General features: G+C 39.8%; 2 protein-coding genes across 4 annotated transcripts; one reads left to right on the top strand and one right to left on the bottom strand.

The window, feature by feature from the left end:
- The first annotated feature begins 1,285 nt into the window (after positions 1-1,285).
- LOC106741106 (oxidative stress-induced growth inhibitor 2-like) lies at positions 1,286-23,167 on the top strand. Of its 3 annotated transcripts, none has more exons than XM_014612766.1 (7): positions 1,286-1,726; positions 16,319-16,455; positions 17,481-17,926; positions 18,985-19,241; positions 19,322-19,575; positions 19,981-20,394; positions 20,578-23,167. In XM_014612766.1, the coding sequence occupies exons 2-7, from the start codon at positions 16,395-16,397 to the stop codon at positions 20,817-20,819; spliced, it is 1,674 nt and encodes a 557-aa protein (XP_014468252.1). In that variant the 5' UTR covers positions 1,286-1,726; positions 16,319-16,394; the 3' UTR covers positions 20,820-23,167. The 3 variants fall into 3 exon arrangements, with proteins under 3 accessions (XP_014468252.1, XP_014468251.1, XP_014468253.1); XM_014612765.1 differs by lacking the exon at positions 1,286-1,726 and adding an exon at positions 5,861-6,093; XM_014612767.1 differs by lacking the exons at positions 1,286-1,726; positions 16,319-16,455 and adding an exon at positions 16,472-17,241.
- Positions 23,168-24,341: 1,174 nt separating this feature from the next.
- Positions 24,342-27,133, bottom strand: LOC106741009 (syntaxin-16). Its single transcript, XM_014612564.1, has 5 exons — positions 26,820-27,133; positions 26,487-26,705; positions 26,083-26,290; positions 25,434-25,690; positions 24,342-25,015 (listed from the first exon to the last, which is right to left on the bottom strand). The coding sequence occupies exons 1-5, from the start codon at positions 26,898-26,900 to the stop codon at positions 24,806-24,808; spliced, it is 975 nt and encodes a 324-aa protein (XP_014468050.1). The 5' UTR covers positions 26,901-27,133; the 3' UTR covers positions 24,342-24,805.
- Between the last annotated feature and the right edge of the window lie 92 nt (positions 27,134-27,225).

Below are 27,225 nucleotides of genomic sequence, written 5' to 3'. Positions count from 1 at the left end.
CTGTTGCCATGACAAGTGTCCAACTTGATAACTCGCATAGGATATTCTTTCAGCGGGCAACGCAGTAATCTAAAGATATCAGACTCGTATTCTCTGTACTTATTCGTTTATAACAATGTTAGCGCGCTAACAAGACAAGAACGGGTCGTAACTTTCAAACTGTCATAACATGGCAACGGTCGAAATTTCACTCGGCTTTCTCAGGAAATTGGCTTCATGCCGTACATTCACGTTCAGCAACTGCTTAATGACATTTTGTCATGACAAACTGATGAGACTTACTTTTAACATTCCCGAGGATGACAAAATTCGTGCGATATTTCACCTTGACAAGCTGGAAACGAGGAACATGTAACGGCTCTTCGAATCTGAAGTATCACGCAGCTACTGCAATTGCGATTCTTGATATATCGATCGGCATGTATCGATACGTTCGATGCAATGAGCCGACCAATCACGAGGAGACATCAATTTCAACTATGCATTCTCTACACTTCGAATGCAGAACAGGTGTATTTTATATAGATTCGGAACAGAGAAAGAGAGAGAGAAAGACGAAAGGAGACATTCGTGCCGAAAGCATCATCAGAAAGAAACCTGAGAGCAGCCATCCTGGCTAAAAGTTCCTGAAAACGCATTTTCCGACGCGCTCTCTGACAAAGTGCGTGTAAACCATTTCCGTCATACCGCCACTTTCCAGCGATAACGGTAAAGTCATTTGGTTCGTGTCTGTTCTACTTCCACATGATAATAGTAAGTCAAGGACAATCGACTGCTCTGTCCTTTTCCCACCGCAGAGATGAGCAGAGGAGAGATCGCGCCACATGGCGATAGCACGGATATCTGTATAACAACTAGGCTGTTCTTTCTTTCCAATTCGGCCGAAACATATTACTTCAGAACGCGATACAAAAATGTCGTACCAATATCGACTGGTAATTGGTGAGATTAAACGTCTATGGGAATTTTAAAACGTCAATGTTGCGAATCAAGCGACTTTTTAGCGAATCGCTAAAAAGTGTATGTAACGGGCGACGTAATAATTTACACGCGCTTACTCGGGGGAAAATGCGTCTTCTAAAGCCCCTACGAGATAGCCGCATTCAGGTTTCTTTCCGACCGGAGAAGTGAATAGAGTCAAAGGAGTACCGAGCTTTTCCAACAGGTGGCGCGGAAGCCGCGAAACGCGACTATGTTCATACCGCATCCACTGGCGTGCATGGCGCATACGAGCCGGAGGGCGATACCCAACTTGCGGCGAATAAAAGAAAATCAATGCCCGGGACACCGTCGTCAACCCCGCGCGCGAGGTGTGTCGAGGGCCACGAAGACGGTCTCGGACGAATTTGAACGCGGCTCCGGCACGTGCAAAGCCCGCCGTTCTCGAACACGAACTTTCCATCTTACGGGGGTTACGCGGATTTCGCGGAGGTTTCGAGGGAGGTGAAGAAAGAGAAAGAGAGAGAAAAGAGGTGCGTCGGCCGGTTCTCGAAGTCGATCTTAAGGCCGAGTCTCATATTTCACCGAAGTCGTATCTCTCGTACGAGCGATCGGTCGTCCCTTTTGTAATCATGTTACTCGAAAGTACCAGCGTCCGTCGGCGACTTGGCAAACGCAGCAGAAGCGTTCGCAGCACGAACGTCCAACGGGACTTGCGTGCGATATATCGGATCAGAGTCTGCAATCCCGACTAGACGCGATGGCGATGTGCGGAGGAGCAGGCCAGGTAATCTTCCTATATACGTTTCTCAAAGATCTTGAACGACATAGCCGTGATTGTGTGCGGTTAGATAGCAGTATCTAACGAAGTCTGCGAATTGGATTGACGATGTGATAGATCGTAGCAAATACTGAGTAATGAAAGTTTATTAATAGCAACAATGAGAAGTGTTTATTTCAGCCTTTTTTGTGGAGATAGTTCTTCGAGAAGAAGAGGGTAAAAACGCATAAACAAGAGTGCGTCGCGTATTAAATAGAACACATGAGCCAAACATAGAAAACAAATTTGTAGTAAGATATACACAGATATACACAGCCGTATAGAAATGACAATATATATATATATATATATATATATATATATATATATATGTAGGCATGTAATAAGTAGAGCACAGGCATACGAAGTAGGGTGGAAATTTGAGACATCAAGATGTCGCCACTTCTCTTAGTAAGATGCAAAATTCGGATGTGTCTGGATTTATATAACATATACATATAAATTTCTCAAATTAAATTTTAAAAAAGTGACTTTTATTTTTTTTTATTTTTTATTTTATTCTATCACATTACCTACTTTATTTTTATAATTAGTATTTATATTGTCGAAATATACTAATCTAATAGTATACACTAATCTAATCGCAAGTAAAATTCCGTAGCAGGGGAGACATGTTACTTTTAGAGACTGTGTCTATTTTGGAATCTGTTGGGATTAAAATGGTAAAATGGATGTGTTCCTGTTTTTCCTTTTACGGCCACAGACGAGATCGTTTTATGATCTTGCGCAGTTTAACAGAATATATTGAAGGAAAAAATAACAAATGATTGAGACCAGGTAATACGACTCAAATCGTTTTTGTTGCGGCGAGTCGGTTCCGTTACGTAATTCGATCTCCCGAGGCGAGAAACTGAAGATTTATCGTCACGTTTAGTCCTAAACTTGGCGATGTGTTTACATACAGCGTAATTCTATTTTTCGCTGTTTACATAGTTACAGGTTATAAAACGTGATTTCGAGTCTCGAAAAATACATGCAAGTTATAATATATTTGAGGTCGCGATGGAAGATCGAAGTTCATAGTGAAATCAGTTGAAAATAATTGTTTTGTGCATGGTATCAAATTATTTTTTTTACTTCTCACTGCTCGAGACGTGTTAATCTGCGTACGATTTTATATGCTCGTAATTGTATCAATTAATAAGCAGCGACTGATGATATAATCATATCGTCTGCTGTCGGCGAGCGATTATTCTAATTAAAGTTATGAAAAATTACAATATCTGCTTTGCATATATAAGTACACACACACACACATATTTCATTAATGTAAAAATATATATCACTTTCTTCGAAGTTATTCGCTATAAATGCTTTCATGAAAAATTCCATAAACTTCACCGAGAGAAATTCAAGGATGTAAGGAACGCTAGTCAGGATACTTATAGTCCATAGAAATCCGGAGGATATATTACTGCGCGTTTAAACAGGTATATATATACGTATATAACGTCGTTCTAATTTTGGTGCACAGATGTCTCTCTCTTCCATGAGAGTTCTCGAAATTACGTTACATCATTTTTCACAATATCTGGAAATAAACTTGTAATTCACGGCGCCAATGATTTCGCCGGAATTATACTCGATGCGTAAAACTTAAATTTAGCTTGCGTTTATCAAGAATATTTCGTGTATAATTATGCACGGGGCAAGATATCGTAAATATCAGCAAATATCGCGAAAAAAGGAAAGATAACCGCTTAAGTATCAGTACATGACAGCACGTAGATAAAAGTCGATTTTAATTTTGCAGTTGAATGCTAGCCGTGCATCGATTAATCATGTTTTAAAAAGTCATTCGAATCGCACCGTTCGTTTTTTTTCTTCACTTAATTTATTCCTCGAAAGTTTTGCGCGACACGACGAGCCACGATGCGTTTTCAACATGCATTGCGCAAACATAAGAAGGTTACTCATAAACACTGAAATCCTTGCGATAAGAGTTAAAAATACACAATTTTTTCCGTATATCGCGGATTACTTGAGATAATAAATAAATCAGATGCCCTTCCCCAGGCTCTCGAATTTTCAATCGACACTGTTTAACAATTAATAATCGAATGAATGCTGCGCATTACGTTTATCATCCGGCCGCGGAATTTGCCGCACATTATAACTTTCCGGCGCGCAAATATCCGCTCAGCGACGGCGATAATTAAGGAACGCTAAATCGAGAGCTCTCTCTTTCTCTCTCCCTCTCTCTCTCTCTTTCTCTCTCTCTCTTTCTATCCTTGCGTTAGACGAGATATTATTTATCGCCATTTCAAAGTATATTTCTATGCGCCGCTACGTTAAAAATTCTTGCCGATAGTCGGGGCGATAACAATCGTATATTTTGTCACTTTCGCCGAATTTGCATTATTTTGATAATTACGCTGTTAAGTAGTGTTCGCTTAGCTATCGCGCTCGATAACCTTGCGATCGAATATATTTGGAAGCGTGACGAAGATATATATCCGACCGCTTCGTCTGACTCGTTCACGCGAGCAGATGAACACGAGTGATTTGATCCGGCGCGGTTGTGCCTTCCTAAAAGAGGAAAAATGTTCATGTTACCAGTATTACATAACACACATATTTTCCAGTCTTAGTTCCGTCATCGATTTATCTTGTAAAAGTCACGCATGAAGTGTTTCATCGAACCAACGGCTTCGTCGTTTTCGCGTTTACACTTTATTGTAATATTCCATTTGCGTTTCAGAAGAGTCTAATCGCGAAGTATTAGGTAGCTCTATCTCCCTACTTCCATATGGCGGCATCGGATGTGTAATGCGGAAAAAACCGCGAGCCCTTATCTGGAATAAGATATGCCGCGTTTTTGTGCTCCGCGCTATCATTTTAAAGGAGACATAGTATATATTATCTCCGTGTTGTTGTTAAATTAATATCTCCAATCGAACTTCGAGGATACACGACGGCGAAATCGAGTCCGCGAGTCTGCCTCGTGAGGGGGGTTCTCAACATCCGGCTCAATTATTCCAGACGGTCCGATATCGAAAAGTTCGCTGAGTCATAACTAGCGCGAATTTCTTCCGCGTCGTTGCGGGGGAAAAGTGAGGCGTGTGAGGGTGATGCTTCTTAACTTCGCATCACGCATTCCGGCTATCTTTTTATTGATGTCGTACAAGTAGCGTGGATCGATAAGCACGACTCACGCATGTAAATGTAACACGGACGAGAGATTGACGACGCAACACTGTGTGACTCGGCAAGAACACATTGGCAGGAACGCGCGATTTACTCTTCACATTTCTCTCTCTCTCTCTCTCTCTCTCTCTCTCTCTCTGTCTCCAATTTTTTGTGTGTGTCGTACAACTTAATATAACTTCGTCATTATTTCATCATATAACGACACACATTGAAATTATAACTATAATATAAATATATTAACCTTATCGGGGTACACTGAAAGGATTTGCCAACAATTACCAAGATTTGGTCGAAGAGTTTCAACTAAATTGTTTGGTTATTGCAACCGAATCATTTACTATTATATATTGTATATAGTATATGGCACCACAATACAGTATTGTATCAAAATTATGTATTAAATGATTTGATTGAAGTAAGCGAACTATTTAACAAACGATAGTTGAAATTATTTAACCAAATCTTGGCAATTGTTACGAAATCTTTTTTTCAGTGGGTGCACGCACACACACGCATGCATGCATGCACAGGCGCGTCTCATATGTCAGAAACTATTGGAATATATTTCCACGTATCGAAACATTTTTCTTGCGCTGTCCAGTAACACAAACAAACTAGTGGTTATCATTATCGTTCTACTGTTGACAAGAACGCTAACAATTGTCAAACATGCGAGGCAATTTTAAGTTAATGAAGATAGTCTGCGTCGCAATTATCGGCCGGCGCGATTCTAATGCATCACTATGATAACGATCACGGCGATCGCGTGCCGAGAGGATTGATCTTTCGTGCGTGAAGTCACCTGTGCAGGAGGCGCGTCGTTTCGCGCGCGGCGGCATTCATCGTGCGCGCGGCCTTCGGTTACGCGACGTCCGCATCCGTGGAAAAAGCGGGCGCGCGTGGCGTGCACGTTTCAGTACGACGCCGACCGTCGCCGGGTGAGCAGCTACGGATAGAGTGTGTTGCGCGTGTCGTGAGTCGTTGTACGTCGAAAAGGCGAAAAAGAAGAGAGAGAAACGGAAAAAGAACCGGTCAATCGAGCAAGTCGTTGAGAGTTCGCGCGATCCGATAATCGACTCGGCGTCGACCAAGACGACGCGCATGCGCGTGCCGGCGAGCAGCGGAAAAATCGGAGCGAACATTCGCGAGCCGTACGATATAACGTATGTATTCATCAAGTTTCTGATTTTTTGCTTTTCTCTCTCTCTCTCTCTCTCTCTCTCACACGCATTCTTCATCCGGTTTTTTTCAAGTACCACATCGCGCGTGCACGCGATTCTTGGCGTTTCGGGTGAAAATATCAGCGCCGCGAATAGCAATTTGCCGGCTTCACTCGATCGATCCGATCCGCAATTACGCGTTCGTCGGAATATCGAAGGTGATACAAAGTGACAGCCTGACTGACGGTCGGAAAATAAAGAGGGAAGCGTGGCAAAAGTACGCCGGCGGCCGCGTGTGACTTTCTATCCCAGTATATGCGTTATGGAATTGCATTTCAGAAACGTCGAGTATCGCCGGTCCCTTTCGAATAGCACCGAGAGATCGTGAGAGTCTATATTTGGAATCTCTTTAAGGTTTATTAAATTCCATTCGCGTTCTATATATATATGCGCTTGAAATTATTCTCAGCCTTCCCGTCAATGGTACGCTTCCTGGAAAATGATCGCAGCGTCTTCCGCGTACGGCGTTACACGTGCGATGAAACGTGCAGACGTTATAAATTCCCTCCCGTTATTTTTGATCCTCGATCCTCGACCTCGATCTCATAATGTCAGTAAGCAATTGTTCGTAAATAATTACTCGTTATCTAACAATAGATTGTGCCACCGATTATAATCACATCATACTCACCCTTAATCTGCATATAGCAGATTAAAGACTGACTGGTAGACATTATCGTTATCGGCATCCGTTTCCGATAAACTCGCGCTTGCGAAATAATTCCTGTCACGTGCGTTCCACGGCGCAAACGTAGGTGACGTAATTGCTGGGGCAATGAATGGAGCACAACGCGATGACGCTCAATCTTTCAGTTGTGTACTTTTGCAGAAAAACTGTATATATTTTGTAACGGGCTAATTAACCTGCATATCGGCCTGCAAGCGGCGTAATCGACGCGGCTAAATTCGCGATCGCGTCGACGGCGAGTATTTAGCATGAAATTTAAAATTAATGTATTTCCCATTTGTATTACTATGGTTAATATTGACGTTAACGATAGTCAATTAAAACTTATTCATTAAACTGTCGATATTATATTTTGAAATTATATAGATATATCACGTATTATTATTATATTTTGAAATTAACATTTCATCGAATAACGCGATATCGATGAGAGCAGAGTGCATGCATCCTGTAGAAACCCATTCTCGTGCCCGGATTTGCTGGTTTCCCCACGCGTGTTCTCTTTGCTTTATAAATTCTGAAAATAGCGACATTCACCTCCAATCGAATAATCCCGCCTTAATCTCGCGTTGCAAAAGCCAACGACCGGCGGTGCGAATTTACCACTCAAATGATGTAATTTGATTGTACGTATTTCTGTTCGTCTCGGCGAGTATTCAAGAATAGCGAATATTCAAGAAGCGCGCACGAGCAATATTCTTCTAGAGACACGCTGAGAATACGCTCGATGTGGTTACCTTTGCGTCAAAGCCCTGATTTATTCTTCCTGCTAAGCCTCGGCGGCCTCTCCCATTAAGTAAGTTGTGGAGACGCGAGTGACCGACGCGACACACTCGTGCAGGTGCGAACGTGCGATGACTTGCAAAAAGAAACGACATCTTGCACTCAAGGGTCCCGGCTTATCAGATTTGCTCGGCAAAATTTAATTACTTTCCGAATTCTCAACAGGATATCTTAATTCACTCTCACGATAAATAGCCGCTCAGCTGCATATTTCTCGATAATTGTGAAGTCGCGTCAAAGAGCGAGAGAGAGAGTGAAAAAGACGCCTCCTTGAAATTGAATAAAAAAGGTTAAGTCGATCGATTTCTGTTGAGTCATCAAACGTTATTAGATCTTTATCAATTAAATTAAAAAGATACGATCGATAGGAAATTTCAATATAATTCGTGATAATCCTTTTACTGTTTATCGCAATAAATCATTTCTGAATTTATCAAATCGGATACCAACGATAAGTAAGAAATAACAAAAACTGTGAGATAAGTATGATATAAGTATACGATATATAATCTAAGATATATCCAAGGTATCAATTTGCATGCTTGATATGCTTGTGTTGGTAATTGTGTAACTTGAGCAGTGTATTCACAATGTAGTATCGTAGACACGAGTTAAATTTATGCCTCATCATATTCCGAAATTGTAGTGTCTGTATAACTACTTAGATTATGTAACAGGTGTTGATATGGTAAACTGATATGGTTGACTGGTAAAGGCAACATGTACAGTTCCTGCCGTTCGACGGAATTCGTGACGGCGTTCGCGCATTTGCAACGATCGGGCGGCTTGTGAATTTTTTTGCTCGGTGTGTTATTGATATATTCGAAGCTTGACGGACAGTTGCAAGAAACAACAAAATCTCGCGAAGAAGACGACTTTCTCTCTCTACGAATCTCTGAGTTCGAGCGTAACGTGAATGGCTAGTTGAAATTATTGCCGAACATCTCAAGAAAATATCGCACAAATCTCTGGTCGACGATTCGTCACCTCCTTCCACCTTCCCGTTGCTGATGAAAAAATTGCCATATTAATTATTATTAATTACGTATTAATTATAATTTCGCACGTGAACGGCGTAGGCATCAACATTTAGCCTCGACTAATGAACGTAACAACGACTCCATAACAACGCAGTATTATCATGCCGTGAGCGAGTTTATGTTAGTTAACCCGTAATAACACGGGTTAAATACCGGAATAATTGAAGCGTCGAATAAGAGTCGGGAGCTATGACTCGTGTCGCTCGTTTGAATGCCCCGGCAAAATTATTTTGACATTCATTCGCGCTTTGCGCGGATCGGTTGACTTCGGAGTGCATAACAATATCGCTCTGTATTTTTCCGACAAACACCTACGCTTCTACGTTTATCGTCGCGTTTTCCTTTTTTCTCTTCGTTCTTTCTTTTTTTTCTTTTTTTTTGCTACAGTAATCAGACACGAATCATCATTGTCGCCGCCAGTGACATTCACCTACATGCGTGACTAATAATCTTCCTGCATATCTTCGGGTATTTTCTACATTTCGCCGTACGATATTGTGCTTCGCGGAAATATGAGAAGCACGCAGTTCATTGTTGTTAACAATCTCGTTGCCGACCGAAATGGGCAACCAACTTATTAACAGCTCGTGACTAAAATGCATGTTTAGCAAAAATGCGGGGTAACGCTTTTCGCATCGTCTTACATAATTTTTTTTGCTCACATTATTTAAAATAATTGCTTATATTATTTAAAAAGAAGCAAGATAAGCGTGATAATGTTACCGTATACCGAAATGACGTTGCATTTAGATACATCGTAGATCTTGTCGTTTTTTCTTCTATTTCCAATTTTATCGCCTGTCATTTTAGACAAATGACGCTTAATTTACATGTTATCTTTCATTAAAGTCGTGTACGACGTTAAGAAGCGTCACATTTATGTAATAGGTAATTTCAGACGCGGTTCGAATAACCTTGAAGTCTTTATCCGAGCTAAGGTATATCAATTGTCGAATGTAAGTCGCTATCGATTTGGATAGATATTTTTCAGAACGATTCCTCCAAGCCCGACCCGTCTCGTCTCGTCTCTTTACGAGGATCCTGGAGTCCTCCTGTTTTACCGCAAATTTGTTAGTACTGTACTCGTTAAATATTCATGAAAAAGTTAACAAATTATAAAACTTTCTTCGTTTTTCGAATAAAGTCAACCGTCTTCGCCTATGTTAATATGTATATTGTAATTGTGCAAAAAGATTTTCAATTCTGTACAGCCGGTAATGAGTATAGTACTAAAAAATTTGCGATAAAACAACAATTCCAGGACCCCGTTAAAGTCACTATTTCAGCCCGAAATATAACGATATTTTTGCTGAAGCGTATCTTTCGCAAACGAGAACGTACCTCATTGAAGAAAATCTTCGGAACGTTAGCCAGTTTTGCTGCTCGCAGGACTCGCAGCATCGCAGCTGAAGGTCGAATTGCACCGAGCTCTCGCGGATTTCTTAATCAAGAAGATAAAATAGTTCTTAAGATATTGTGTTCACGACGGAATTTCTATAACGTGGGCGATTAAAAGAGCAAAGAGTCGTGATATCGCGACCCTTCCGTGCTGATGCTGAATGCGTAACACTGTTTGCGAAACAACCGTTTGAGATGAAAAGCAACTTCGTTTTCTGAGAGAGCCACCTCAGTGGATCAAAGATACTACGTCGGCCATGGTACTGAGATTATAATTCTCTGGACTGTAGTTAAAAAGTCGACTGGTGGAGTTGCACCAACTTCGTGGCTGACTCACCTCAAGTTAGACCGCTGGATCGTGTACATTCTTTTTTTACTTTATCTCGTTCCTTTGGAATCCGAAGTATATGAGTGTGAGAGGAAGAAAGAGGGAGAAGGAGAGAGGAGGGAAGGGAAGATCTGGAAGGGAAAGAATGGGGGAGCAGACCGGTATGCGATGTGTAATATATTGCTCGATATTTTCGAAGGAGCATGTGTATACTTACATTTGAAACTTGCGAATGAAGATGAAAAAATTAACTCGATATATTTATGAAATATTCCGTAACTTGCATCTATTAATCATTTTAAGGATATGCTAACGAATATGTGTACGTATATGTAACGTGTGTGTACATTTATGTGTACGTTTATCATATACATATTTTACACATTTTATTCTTATCTTTATATGTAAACGTACCTTTATCTTATATTGATTGTTTTGTAATTGATTCCGTTTTGAAATATAGCGGTAGAAAGTTCATCATTTATAGTAATATGCTCGAAATATACATAAATATATATACGTATATATACATATATTTTTATTATCTGTGCATTTATATTAGACCAACTGTCGCAAATAAAGCATTAATAAGAGAAAGAAATAATAATAATCTTTCCTGTTTATAATATTATGTATATATATAATACTTCCTCGATACACACACACACACACACACACACACACACACACACATATTTATTTATTTATTTATTTATTTGTTTCACTTTCGTTTCAAATTAACATTTATTATTTAGTAAAATAAATATATAGAAATATAATTTCGTTTGATAGATAATAAATTTACAAGTGGCTTCTTGATACGCTAGTAAAAATACGACACTTAGCGATACAACTATCTTAACTGTCGACATTGTCGATAAAGATATATAATGAAAAATACTATAAATAAACATTCGCGACAAAATTTTATGAAAAATTTCATTGCATGATCAACAGATGTATATTTATGTCAGTTTCATATCAACTCATTTTCTTCTGATTTTAATAAATCTGTCCTTTAGGAAGTTAATTTCTCACGGAGTAAAATGATCGGCCTTGATGATCTTTAGGTACTTTGTACGCTGTGTATGTCTGCAATGACGTTTAATTCGCCTGTGCAAATTTCGCATAATATCTGCGTATTATTGCTCGAACGTGCGATTGCAAATGATTAAATCTTCAACGTGGAAAGAATATGGATGCGCCGATACATATGAATTCGGCTTGAATGTAAATATCGCAAAGTATGACGCAGACGATATGACTCGACTGTTCTATGCGAAAGAGAGAGGGAGAGATATCATCATCGAAACGTTTCGTTCCAGAATTACTGACTCATTGATCGCTGAATTTGTCTAAATGAATTCCGCTTGGGCGTTTCGGAGCTGCAGCCTCATGTAATCCTCGATTGAAACTAACAGACGGTATTCGAAGTATCACTGATGCTAGAATCATTGAATTGAATGCATAAGAGCGTGCTTACAAAACGCAGCTGTTACGCTGGGACGCGTTCGTTATCTTGTGTCATGAATTGTGATTGCATTATCGTGTATCAGAGATCTAACAGTTTTCGAATCTTTCGAACCGTATCTTTTTTTGCAAATATTGCCTGTAACATCTGTCACTATGTAATTTTTGTATTTTTTTAAACATCAGAATATACACATGATTTACCTTAAGTTAAAAAATAATACAGTAGCTCTAAATAGCCACGAATACGCGAGAGACATAATTTTGCTGATTGTAGCGAAACTATTGTTGCTACTGCATATTAGTTACGACAGCGATAAAATTTAACTTTGACATAACCAAATTAGCGAATTATTTGTAATCAGAAACAGTTTTATTGTTGAAATAGAAAAATTTTGCTCAGTGAATTTATTCTTAGGACACGTTAATTTGCTGTTGGAACAAAATAGTGTTTTCTTACATTTACTAATTTGAACTCAACAGCAAAATAATTTGTGGATTCGGCAAAATAATCCAGCGAATGGCGATTACTCTTAAAAAATTGTTCGCATAGCAACTTACAGATTTTACTGTGACAGCATAAAATTTGTTACGGCAGCAAATGATCTCTCTCCGTGCAGCAACTCATGCATTATTCGCGAATTAGCATTTGTTGGTATTTGTGACTTAGTTTTTCATCATACTTTTAAATCTAGAATACTCGATTGACGATTTTTCTTCGTCTTGCAGAATTCATTCCACGCGACGGTGCGTAAGACGAACGTATCGAGCGAATCGTGACCGGTTGACCCCAACGAGACACCGTTTTGTACTTATACATATCTCGCAAAATGAAGCATTCCAGGCGACTATCGATTTAGCTCGCGATCGTTAATACGTAGTAGCGTCCTTACATCTTTCGCGGCCTTAGCGTCGATTTCCGACGGCGTAAGCTACGAATAGTATAACATCGGTTTCCCACACGAGGAATCTTTCTTTAATTAATAAATGATCATCGCATTATCCCTATGAGGAAATAAATTACACACATTTCGCTGTGTCCATCGATCTTCGACTTTTTCACGTGAGATACGACGTAAAGTAGAACCACTATCCGCACGGCGACGTAGCACGGGTGTACGTAAACCGATCGCGAATATTTGTACACGCTCTGAATAATGGCTTCATTGTCATTTAAGAAACTCCCTCACATTCAGTCACTGTCAACTATGTTCGATCGATATCGGCGCAGTCACGTGTAACAACTATCCCGACATTTCCACAACGCTATTTTCCTTCGACTTCACGATAAGATGTCGTCTTTCTGGAAATTTTCACGGCAAAGACCTGCATCATCTTTCGCGATAGAATTAAAATGTCCAAAGGGAATACACGGAGCGAATTTTATAGTAAAAATTATTGGAGAATTTTATGATCAAGGAACGCATTGACATTCTCTCTCTCTCCCCCCCTCTTTCCATTTAATATCCTTCAGTTTTATGTGTGCTGCTTATACTTTAGAGGCTGAAATCTATTAAAGCATTTTTTATGTTTCCTATAAAGATAAACTCTACTAATAGAAAACAGCTGTGATAGTCTCCCCGTGTAGAGAAGCATTATAAATTGCACGAAGAGAATATTATACACTGTTGAATATCTTGCTAAAAGGAATAGCGCTTTTGATAGTAAATTTAAGAATTTTATGTTAAAATGTATAACCTTTAATAATTATTATAAAATCGGTGTTGTTAGTTATAAAATAGTTATCATGTTTCATATTTGCTATAAGAATCAAATAACAAGTATGAAATTACATATAACGTATGCAATTTAATATTCTGACATTTAATAATGCACAGCATTATTGTTAATATTTTTGTGATACAGTTACTTGTAAATCTGAGTGAAATACATCAGCTGTAATGTATTTCACTAATGTTCACTCATTAAATTTCATACTCTAAATTATTATAGTATCGTTATGAAAAATGAATTTAGGACGTTTCTTTATTATGCGTTATTAAATATGATGTCAATTTGGTTATTAAATATAATATTAATTTGATTATTAACTTTCATAACTTGGTTATGTGAAAAAACTTCACAAACAAATTATGAAATTTTTTTTAACAGTATAGTTTTCCTCCTACGAAATTCTTTTTAATTTCAACATTTTTTTACAATAATGCAGGAATATACTGTCGCTAGAATTTATTTTGCTAAGAAATATATTCAATTTTCGAATACTAGACTTTACAGTTCCTAAAATATAAATAGCACATATACAACTGAAGGATAATAAATTAAGACAGAGTGTCGATATATTCCTCGATCAAAAAATTTTACAGCAATTGTTACTACTAAAATTCCCTCCTCATATATTTCATTTCCATTCGTGTTACTGACGTTTTAATCTTTCTCCCTTATCTTTTACACACCCGAGCGCATATTCCTCTTCACGGTCTTTTTTATTGTTTTATCCTTTTATCGTTTCCTCGTATCCTTCATCAGATATATCTTCTCACAATGGTTGAATTTACTTTTCCTCAGATAGAAATTTATCTCGGTGGTGCGGTAATCTCGGTGACGCAACCTTAAGTCGAACTATCGTTAATTCTCTCTTCTCCGCCGACGATCTTCACAAAGTGATGCTGCTATTCTTAACCATAAGCCTCGCAACGAAAGTGGATCGCAAGGCGCACGGTGCGAATTAACAAGACGTTCCTTTCGATTATTCGCAGAGCGGATTATTTCGAGCGTAAGCAACGAGTAATGTTGGGAATGAGCTATGAGGATAAGTCGATCTTGATCGCGCCACACACTATGCATCCAATTAACTCCGCCGTTCTCGGCACTTTCTACACTTTCCCATAATAAGTCATTTAATACGACATACAACACAAACAAATACATAACCTCTATTTTACCCCTCCGCGCATCTCAATTCAATTATTTATTCATCAGCCGCATTTCTAAATTCGTTCTACAATTTTATTTTTTAACATAGTCACGTGCGTTATTTTTATATTTTATTTTTAAACGCGGGAGTTAGATCTAATTTTAATCCCTTCGGGGGGTGAATTTATTAAAGTCAGGAGAAGGTGATTTCTCATTTTAAGGTGACATTAATACGACACGTGTGTCAATCATCATGATGAGACGTCTTTTTTTTTGTCGCGGAATTTTCGGTCGATATTTATTCACAGTAATGTATTCGTTAGATTTTGTCGACGATGTTCAAATTGAAGAGGAAAAATTGAATGTGTCTGAACGTACACATATAATAAAATATGTGTCGGTATCCTTGAAAGTTAGCGTTAACGTTTGAAGTTTCTTTGCTCGTTAATTCTTCCGGTGGATTCGTACACGGAAAAAAAATATAATCTTGGAAGATTTTTTTAGTCTTGATTTGATTGAATTCGTATCGATGCAAGTATTACTTTTAGTTTGTACACTTAATTAAAAAAACTAAAAAGTCTCCTAAAGATATTGTAATATTCTTATATATGAAAATATCTATTATTGATTCAAGATTATGACTTTTTTTCTGCGTAAAACTAGGCCGGTTTCCAACGATCGATCGACGGATATGATTTTTTTGCCCACATGTCACGGTAATTGTACCGGGCAGACTGGTTGAGCTTTAGAGGGTAGGAAACGTGGCGCGCGAGTGAAGGCCGTTGACAAACGAAGGTTACCACTTTTACTTTTTAGCGGACGGTCACGGTTTATGCATCGTTTATCTCCGGGATCCAAAGCGCCGTCGTGTGCTCCGCGAGTGATTCATAAATCACTCGTCGTAATGCAACGCACATCGACCGCAGTTAGGTGATATCGTTCATCGGAACGTTATGTAGAAGAGGCTGCGACGTTATAAAAGGATCGCCGTGGTTTATCTTATCGACTTCTTTCACGCTTCGTTTGCGATTACGCAGAAAATCTTCGGTAACAACGCAGTTCGTTTGTTTCTCTTTTCACTCAGCCGACACACAGGTTGATGATACATGTGGAATATGTAACATTCCTACGTTTATTCCAAAAATCGACGTCATTGGTCAAAAAGTGGAGCAATTATTACTCACTCGCGCCCGTTGATTCATCATTTGGAATTCGTGAGCAGAGAACATCAAGCGTCTCTACCGCTTCGTCTCGTTAAATATTCACAAGTGCAACATCGTGCAATTATCCGCGGGAGAGAAGAAGAAAGGAAAAGAAAGAGAAAAAAAGAAACAAATGACTCTGCACACGCGACTTTATTATATAATGGTCTCGCTGATGGCGAATGCAAAGAATGTTGAAACTTTGACCGCAATTAGAGATTAGAACGCAACGTAAGTAAAAATAGCAGGCATTGCCATCTTCTGCAATTACGCGCTTGCTATAACCACCGACATGTATATATTATGCAACTATGTTGTCGCAACGGAATAATTTTTCAATTTAACAAAGTAATCTTTCAACAATCTGTTATTCTCGTTACAGCGCTCGAGCGGACCGACGACCGGATCGCGGTGAATCTTGCGGAAATTTGCTCGCGTCGTATATACGAGAGGGAAAAATGCAGAACGAATATAAGGTCGACGATAACGATATTACTTACAAGGATGTTGTAATTATAGGTAAGTATGAGTTACCTCTCGGCGTTTTCCGCGGTGCAAAGACAATTTAATCGCTTTCTCAAGGAGAGGATTAAGGAATCGATGACGACGGATTGACAACAAACGTGTTTATCAACGTCACGCTTCGCGCTGAAGAACGTCGAAGATCCATTTGTCTTCATATTTACAACTGGTTTCTCGGTCTTCTTTTTCTTACCGAATTTTTTATCACATGTTATATGTCTGATGACTCCTCCGGTAATCGTGACGGACGAATTCTTATTGCCCGCCGGGGCTCGGAATTAATCGATCGTAGGAATTCAATTTGTCATTATACTGCGTGAAAGGCGGATTTTGTGACGGAATAACAACAAATGTATTTGCCAGCATCATACATCATACATGCTGAGAACGCTGGAGACCCTCACTCGTCTCCGTATTTACAATTGGGCTCCTATTTCTTTTTATCTTTCATCGCGTATTACGCAGGATGACGCAATAACCATTACCGTCCCGAATATCTTCGACGAAAAGAAACGCGACCTTCAGATCTTCGAAACGACCGTGCTATCGCGTAATTTCCGTTGGATCAATTTTTCTCTCCTGCTCTCATATTTCAAAGATATTCAAAGTGATAACAATTATTGCCTGTATACTTAATGACTCTCTCTTATGACAGTAATCGAGACCGATGAACTTCTCTGGCTTAGCTTGGAATTCAATTTACTTGGAATGAATTGATTAGGCAGGATCTCTCAGATCTTCAGATCCCTTATTGAGGCGACATGGGGCCACACGGAAAAAAACGTAAGCAGAAAGACTTAAGCGATAAGAAAATTGTTCAATCTCACAATCTATTGTTCTCATGGTCAAAGTACAATCGACTATGATTGACCAATTTTCTTACCACTTCGGCCTTACTTCTTACGTTTTCTTCCGTATGCCCTTACCGTGTATCGTAAGAGACACGGGGAGAGCGTATCGATCGAAAAAAGGTAAAGTTACCCGGTAAAGAACCGGATCTTAAGTGTCTTGCGGGTCCTCAGGAAACGGGCCCAGCGGGATATGCTTGTCGTACATGCTCGCCGGCAACTGGCCTTACTACACCGGCGAACCCCATCCCGGTGACGACATGCTCACGGCGCGGCTGCACTTCAACGCGACGGACGTCAGCGAGGATGAGGCCGAGGAAGAGGACGCGAACGCCAATAACCGGCACCAATGCTGTAAGACCGGCGTCGTCAGGGCGACGCAGGAGGGTGGGCTGGCGCGCAGCACGCGCAACAAGCTGGAATGCCTGTCTTCCGGCATCGAGGGTAGGGGCGGCGGGCGACCTTTGGCCCTCCTGATGGACCAACTGCAGCACCCGTGCGTGGACGCCGGCTTGGACGTGCCGTCGCTCCTCGAATGGAGATCCGCTGGCGAGTGTCCCGAGCACAGAATTGTGGACCATGTTGTCCTTGGCAAAGGCCAGCCCGGCGGCGCCTGGCAGGTACGCGCGACGCGATTTCTCTCTCTCTCCCCCTCCCCCCTCTGTCTGTCTCTGTTTTCTGTTTCGAGCAAGGTGTGCGTGAGAGATGCCGCAGGTAGGCGCGTAAACGTGAAATTCTCTGAGATAAAAATGAGACCCGATAATAAGTAGGTAAAGACGGTGAAGATGAATCCAGCAGACGCCAACAGTAATATAACATCGATGTTATAATTTCTCATTCAACGATGTAACTGTTATATAACACATTATATCTCATATTAAATCGTTGAGTGGGAAATTATAATATTGATGTTACGTTAATTGGTATTTGCTCGGAAATTACTAGCGGAGTGCGAAATATGATAAATGGAGATAAATGGAGAAACGGCCATGCCGAAGTCGATGTTTAAATAACGAAAGATAACATACGAAGGCTCTGTTTGTATACAAACAGTAAGAACGACGGGCTAATAAAGTTTACGGTCAATTAAGTAATGAGCTAAGTTATATCGTCGGACAATTTCATCTGCCCGCTGAAATTTCAAGTTTCGCACCCAACATCCAGCGACGATTCTTATTAGCTCATTGTTTTCTTATTGTCCGTAATATTTAACCATGAATCCTGATAGTAACATGTTAAGCCTACGAGACTTACATACCTTTCTTTTGCTTGTCCTATCTTCCACATGTTGCGCAATACGCTATACTTCCACTCTGATCCCTCCGTTATTCAAAAAAAAAAATGGAGTCCATGTGACCATTGCTATTATCAGTTTGATTTCTAACGAGATAACTCTAATCTCTAAAGAGACGACAATTAAAAATTGATAACAAACTTAAGTTGATCAACCAAAGAAATGCTGGAACGATTACGACCTACAGTTTTTGAATGTTTTTTTCATGATGCAGGCCCGAAAAACCTATGATGTTACTTCAGCGTCAAGATCGTGGGTCACTGTTACTGTCAGGGTTCAAAATTTGTATCATGCGTAAGCGACGAAGAGATACACGAATTACAACGGGTGTTAGCTGATAAATGTGCTTGTCGTGAATTTAACCGTATCCCGTCTTGCTTCTAGTCGATGGACCCCAACGTGTTGACCATCAGTCTAAGCCGATGGATGTCCCTACCCGACTTGGATCTAAGGCACTGGGAGAAACTCGTCGAGGCCGAGCAATTACAGAAGTCGGTGTTAGCGGAGAGCGACGTGTGCGCGTACATGCGGCAGGAAAAACTGAACGTCTGTAAAACGGCCAGTCGAGTTTCCGTGGGCACCGTAGCCGCTTATTACAAGGACTATGTGCGCAGGAAAGGCCTGAAGCAATACTTCCGATGGTACGTATATTAAAACCGTACCCAACGGCGAGCCCAGTTATCGGCGTCAATGTGGACTTTCACGAGGCAATCTGTTGCAGCGGGACTACAGTTACTTCGATAAGATCGAATTCGGACTCGCCCGAGAACAAAAGGGGATACAATTGGATCGTGGACGGATACGAGAACAAGAGCGGGAAGCGATTTCGATATCGGTGCAAGAGGGCGGTCCTCGCGACCGGCACGACCGACTTGTCGAATCAGCTGGGTGTCTTGGGGGAGAAGACCCACGATTGGGTGACACACGACCTCAACGATCTCGAGACTCGCTTGGAACATTTGTTCGACGAATATGGTACGTGGATGCGCTCGGCTACATTATAACACACATCTATCGCGAAGAGAGAAAGTCCGACTCCGGCAATTCTTCTAGTAATTTAAGCTTTCCTTCCCTGAAATCAATTATCTGATCGATATCTCACATTTCGGGCGACTTGGTTACCGATATGAATGCTCTACTTCACAGTCAAGTGTACGTAACTTTCTCGACTTCCGTTCAACGCAGTTAATTTTATGCGCAATTAATAAGAAAATAAATAAATAAAACATTCAATCTTGCGCGTTCTCAGAAAGCATTCCACAGTATATTTAACAAATGCATTTATCCATCTATCCAATCTATATCTCAATCGAATAGCTAATTCGCGAATCGCGTGACGTCTGTTTTCGTCTCTTATCGCTGTGAAATCGCTAATTGCAGGCGAGAATACCGTCGATGAACAGGATCATCCCGTGTTAGTGGTGGGAGCCGGCCTGAGCGCGGCCGACGCTATCATGGCCGCGCGCTTTCGCGGCATACCCGTGGTGCACGCATTCCGCAACTCGACGAGCGAGTGGGGTAAGGAGACCGCGGTTAAGATAAATAGCAGTTACGACCGACTGCAGTGGCTACCCAGTTCCATATATCCGGAGTACCACAAAGTATACGAGATGATGGCCGACGGAGGCACGAATTATCCCCTGTACAAGTCGCTGCCGGGATATATGCTCGTGAGTCTCGATGAGGATGACGATGACGAAGGCATCAGTGTAAATCCCAGGAGATTGGCCACTCTGTCCGCCCCGGATGGGCAGCTGCACACGTTCCAGGTGTCGGCCGCGGCTATTCTTATCGGTGAGCTTTGTATGAATATTTATTTCACCACCAAGTTAAAGTCAAGTTAATCCCTTCAGGGATGCTGACACGTATATGTGTACGTTTGGGATGTACGTTCAATTTTTACTACGTTCAATCACACATTGATCTTGATTGATCGATCCGAGGTTTTGATTCATCGGTTGAACGTTCTCGTTCCAGGATACAAGCCTGATTTGTCGTACCTGGAAGGCGACGGTATTAGACTGGGTACAATTGCGGACCGGCCGATCGACAACAAATCGAATCCGATTGAGATCGACGATATCACATACGAGGTGATCAAGGCGCCGATGAAGGGACTGTACGCGTTGGGGCCGCTGGTCGGCGACAACTTCGTCCGCTTCGTTCTGGGTGGTGCTTTCGGAATTCTGGCGCACATCTTGTGCACCACGAACACGTGAGGGATATGACAGCCGTTCGCGCGATCGTGTCTTAGCAAAATTATATTATACATATACACAGAGGCGTTGTGACACGTGGCAACTCTGTGCAACCTGTCACAAGTGCCTCCGAGCTGTCACGTCACAACGTATCGAGACAATGAGGACGGTGTGACTTTTACTGCTCAATTCACGTGGGTGCTGACAGACTACCATTTTAGCTCTTAACACTGATCGCTCGGTAAATCTGTTTGTATATACTGTTGAAGTTATTTTTATATTCCTTTTCTCACATNGAGAGAGAGAGAGAGAGAGAGAGAGAGAGAGAGAGAGAGAGAACGATGGACGTGTTAACTTTCACGAAGAATCATAATGTATGGCGGCCGATATATAACGTTGATTCATCGATATGCCCGTTGTTATTGAAACAATGCGTAGTAGTAACAACAAAAGACGTTAAAACAGGCATGAGGAATTGGATAAAGCTTCCGTTTAAGAGAGGCACCTCCAATGATTTTATCCTACATTCATATATTATAGAGATCATCCTTCTTTAGGACAAGATCACTGGTGCTTCCCCTAAATGGGATTTTTTAGCCGGAACAGTGGTCCGATCATACACACAGCGACCAATGATCCGGTGTGACTGCAGTCGACGTTCACGGCCGAGCGAGCGTTGTCTACACGAGAATCATAAGCCATACCGGAAAAGTTAAGTGTACATAACCACTCGGTTGAATTTCGTCGAAATTTCCCTTGATGAAGGGAAAAGATCGACGAGATCGTTAATATGTTTGCTCATAGCGATAACGTGCGATAAGGTGAAGGATGACAATTCAATATGATACTTCTCGATGCGATTTATTCGCGCTTAACAACATTCCATTCGTCGAACAGATTGCGCAAAAGAGATCGTTAGCAACAGTACAGTTTGCGTAATATAATATTGTTTGATAAATATTATCGACAAATTTGCATTTGTCACGATTAACGAGTCCTTGATATACGAGTACGTACTTTATACTGAAGTACCACTCTTTGTAGAGTGTAGAGTAAAGAAACCGGTGGAAACCGGTGGAAGTATAGTTTGTATCGTGACGAGTGTCGTAAGAAAGAAATGTCAGCCACTTACGATTGCTCGAACGATGCAACGAAACATGCGATATAAATTCGGGCGTTACTCAGTGCGTTTATGATTGATCGGTAGTTGCTTCTTTAAAATAACGTTGAACGTGCGCTTTCTTAGGTACGTCTACTTATATATATATATAATATATATATTCTTAGGTACGTCTACTTATATATATATATATATAAGTATACGTAGTTATATATATATATATAAACTATATATATATATGGATCAGGAATGCTTTTGTAATCGTTTTCATTCTCGCGTTATCGTATTCATTCTTTCGGAGCAATCGGGTTGCATCACAATTGTGCATTGCTTTGAACGCACAAATATTTTCACACACGTGCGAGTGAACTTGAATATCCATGTTACTCTTTCCGCAAGGAATCGCGTGCGCAAGTGAGAGAGCATACCCCACGAAGTGATTATTGTGTGTTGATTTTGACACGGAATCTTCGATCCATCGTGATATACCTCTGCATCTCTTTATTAATAAGCTGTGATTACTTTAATGCCATAGGCTAGTAACGCTCTTTTATTGACGTAAACTATACAATAATGCCTTTTTAGTACAAAACGTTTTGGCGTTTAATTCCCGTTTTATTCCTGGGAAAAAATTCTTATATATAATTATATATATAGAATATTCCATGTATTTTATATATATGTCCCAAACTAATCTCAGTTCCTCTGATGTGCAAATAGAATGGGTGAAACTGAGCAGAAAAGTCATGTACCATTTTGCAAAATTCGCAATAGTTAGTGAGAAATTAATTATTTTGTCTGAACAAATAAACATTTTTCAAGAGATTGCGACTTTTTCCAAGTATTATGCCAACGACAAAACAACGTATTTAAATGTCTATTTTAATCTATTCATTAAACGATTAATCTGATAAGAATATTTAATGATGTGTGAATGTGGCATTAATCGTTTAAATTAATGTTAATATTGCTTCGCAATTCACAATTTTAACACATAAACGGGAAAGGATAGACCGGGAATTGTATAAAGAAAAATGACTTTCTTGTGAAGATAGCACTCGTTAGTGATAGATCTCACTAACTATTGCGAATATCGCAAAACGATATAGGACTTTTGTGTTTACTTCAATCCGTTCTATACTCCCATGAACTTTGATAAGGTTGCTCTGGGACACATTGTATATATATATATATATTATTATATATTTACATATATAATTCGTTATATGTATTTATATATAATGATATATAACTGTCACCACTTCCTATATATAATTATATACAATTATATATATATATATATATGAAAAATTTTTTTCCGGGCAAATTAATGAATTTGACATTTATTTACATTTAATTTACAAGCGGCGCAACTTCATCGTTTATAATTTATACAATTTACAATACGCAATGCGTATAAATAAACAAAAGAATATCAATACTTTACAGATCATATATATTATATGATATGTATTGATATATGTTATATATATGTATGATATATATGTATATAACAAGTTCATTCTGCTTCTAAAGATACATTAGGAGGAAAAGAAACGTGCTTTTCGTATCTTTATTATATTTTAAACAAATTTTCACGTTGATATTTGATGATATTTTATGGAAAAACGAGAAATGTTTCTTTGTTATATTAGACTTACAAATTATGTAGATTCATACCATAATACGTACTGTAACAGGAAGCCTAATGTATTTAGATATAATGTCACAACAAATAATATAATAATAGCGGTAATATTGAGTATAGTATTTAGTAAATGCTATAAGTATTTATAGTATACGTGAGGAATCAAGTAAATATTGTAATATATTGATTTATAGCACAGTGACATATGTGTGAGGTTTTTAGAAGTTTTACTGATACAAAAATTGACACACACACACACACATCGATATTAATTAAATAATGATAGCGACAATGCGTATGTGTGAACACAAAAATACATAACACACAATCTGTGATAGAGGAGGTGCAATGTTCAAGAAGTTGGTTATAAAGTGCAATGAAATATAGCGAAGAATAAATAAATCAAATCTTGAATATATTGTATAGTAGTAAATATATATATATCACCCAACTAATAAACCAACTATACTATAAGTAAAAGTGGACTTATTAGACGTCGCAAATGTATGATGTACATATTGCGATGATTACGGTAAGAAAGGGGTTTATATGTACGGAAAAAATAAGCAACACATATCCTATTGCCACTTCACTTTTTTATTCTCGCGTAATGATTTCATTCAATAATCGAATGATCGGCCAAGGGGACGTTTTTTAATATACGGCTATAAAATCCATGTTTGCGATATTTCCAAAATCGTCGTGATCACATTTAAATAAAAATAATTTATATATTANTATATATATATATATATATATATATATGTATATACGGTATAAGTTCAGGTAAATAAATTATTCTATTAATTTATACAAATCTATATACAACATATGCAAATTTGTGTTTGTCGTGTAATATACATTATAAGAATCCAAACGCGCTTGGCGCATTTTGAAACAAATTTGCACGCGTTGCAATATTAGAAGTTATGTGTTAAAATTGTGAATTACGAAGCAATATTAACATCAATTAAAACGATTAATGCCACATTCACACATCATTAAATATTCTTATCAGATTAATCGTTCAATGAATAGATTAAAATAGACATTTAAATACGTTGTTTCGTCGTTGGCGTAACACTTGGAAAAAGTCGCAGTCTTGAAAAATAGCTTTCCCATCATTGCAACAGGTTCTATAGAGATGTTTCATTTTACGGAACACGATGATATTTGCACCCACAGGCACGTTATATCAATATTCTTCCACATAAATTTTAATTGTGAATACTTATCTCTCTACGTCTTAAATATGATTAATAGAAAACTAAGCAATATAACAGCAGCCGCGAGAATCACAATGCAGTACAGCTTCCTGTTAGCCTTCTGATACGAATCGGCTTTCTTCAACTGTTTGTAGCCTTCCTGCACTTGCACTTGTGTTTGCTCGATGTTATAATCGATCCGGTCTAAAACAGTACCTTGATCCTCCACCATTACTGCAAGATCCTATTTGAGAAAAAACAATTATTCAAAATTGTACGTCTTATCATCTTGCCATCATCCAGCAATTAACAAAAAAACTGTAAGTATCAAGACAAAAATAAGAAAATACACACGTGCGATTTTACTTGTTGCCTATCAATGGCTAAGAAATGATCTTTTATATATGCAAAATTTGCGAGGAGCCCCAATATGTATGAAGAGCTTTCAAGAGAAACGGTATTTTGAATATTCACTTTGCTCTGGACGAACGAAATTTTTCGGGATTCTTTAGTTTTTTTTTACATTTTAAATAAAAGCGTAAAACGTTTTTAAGAAACGGAAGTTGTGGGGGGGGGGGGGAGTTCGTGCGGTTTTTTAAGTAAAATTCAAAGACCTTTCTCATACAATCATGCGATGCGAGATAATGTTGTGCATAACGTACCTTGAAAATATATTTTAAGTCTGCTATACTTTGAACTATACTGCCAATCTGTTCCTCCCTTTCCAACGCTAATCTCATCCTGTCCTCAGGTTCCTCCAGTTGCAACAGAACCGACTCCTGCCTCCGCTCGTCCCTCGGCCAGTATTCGGCGGCAGCCTCGTTCGATTCCGCCAACCAGGGGTCTGCAGCCACACTCTCTAAGAGAGACTGGTCTTCCGCGAAGAACTGGCTGTTCCTCTCTTCCCTCGACTTCACCTCTGCAAGAGTATCACACACGTGTCATGCGGCAGTTAAGCATTGACGTTGCATCAAGATGTCATTAACTAGGTTCTGCGTTAATCCTTTGAGCGCTACAGATGCATATGCGCGTCTGACCAATTTCTTCGGCTTATGCTCTAGATGTGAGCGTAACTGTCGCAACGGGCACTTTCATATTCATCTTCTTTCATGTACTTGACAACGGTAAAGTAAACAAGACTACAAACAAAAATTTTCGAAGACAAGACTTCGTGTGCCTCGACCCGTCACTTTTCGCTTTCTCGAGGAATTATTTCTCTCGTCGATCGACGACGTGTTAAAAATATCCCATCCTCGGCGATTGCTTGGCTCTGAAGTGCTCGAAGGGGTCAGCGTGATACGAAATACGTACGTGTTAAATAATGATTCTGTGCTGTCCTATATCGAAGACCTAATTCTTGTAAGGCAGTTGAAAGGGCTATCACTGCACTGGCAGCCAGTCGACGTCCCGCTGGTTTGGTCTCGTGTCTACCGGCCGACTTGATCGTTTGTACTTGCCTGTAGCCGTTGGAGAAGCCACGACTGATCTCCCGCGTAAGTTGCTCCATTTGTCTCTCTTCCTGCGGCACATTGTGACGTATTTCCCGAATCCTTTCAACTACTCTCAATTACACTTAGTAGACAATTGCACTTAGTAATTAGTACATTCATTTTTCCCCGACGAAGCATAACGAGATGAGGATTCTTCTCGGATTAACATTATTTGTCATTTGGCAACTGACTGCCGTCGTTTAATAATCCCGGTGACTCGCATACCTGAGACGTGTCGTCCAAAGTCGGCCTGGTGAGCTGCTTGGAGTGCAGCTCGACCAGGCTGTCTATCTTCACGCGTAGTCTGCTCAGGACGTACTGCGTCTCCTCCAAGGCGTCCGTCCAAGCAGGCGGCGCTCCGCTGTCCGTGTTTATGCCCTTCAGCTCGACGCTGTCGGAATCGCCGGAGTCCGATTCCACCAACGCCACGCGATCGGTGATGTTCTTAAAGATGAAACGGTCAATTACTTCCACTTCTTGTGAGAGAAAAAAATCGCACAATGCTACGGCCAGTGGCGGCGTTGAATCGGTGGGCGTAGGTTAAGTGTGTGCACGCACCTGTTCGGCATAGATGTGTTTGGTCTGAAGAGCATTGTTTCGCATCAGGACAAACGGATCGGTCAGATTCCTCGTGGCCATTCTTCAGCCGGTCGTTTCTTCTATCGAGCACGTGAACACAGTACTATTCATGATCGTTTCATCGTGGGCCGCGTCGTTGCAACGCACTGACTCAGCTGTCATCTCCGAACAGCTGATCGCAACACTCGCTCCCACTTGTCTGCACTTGTTTGCACTCCTTACACTTTGTGTTTTAAACAGATGGAATTCGATCGCGTGAAAGAACGAAAATATACAGCCGTGTTATGGAAAATTAGTAGTTACAGTATGAATGTACATCGTACAAGGAGAGAGAGAGAGGAGTTTGTAATACTTGAAAAGTAGTGTATATAATTCGACCACAGAT

Source organism: Dinoponera quadriceps, unplaced genomic scaffold (assembly GCF_001313825.1).
Source record: "Dinoponera quadriceps isolate SergipeBrazil2010 unplaced genomic scaffold, ASM131382v1 scaffold367, whole genome shotgun sequence".
Classification (NCBI taxonomy): Eukaryota; Metazoa; Arthropoda; class Insecta; order Hymenoptera; family Formicidae; genus Dinoponera; species Dinoponera quadriceps.
Note: the sequence above shows the minus strand (reverse complement) of the source record. Positions and strands in the feature narration are given on the sequence as shown.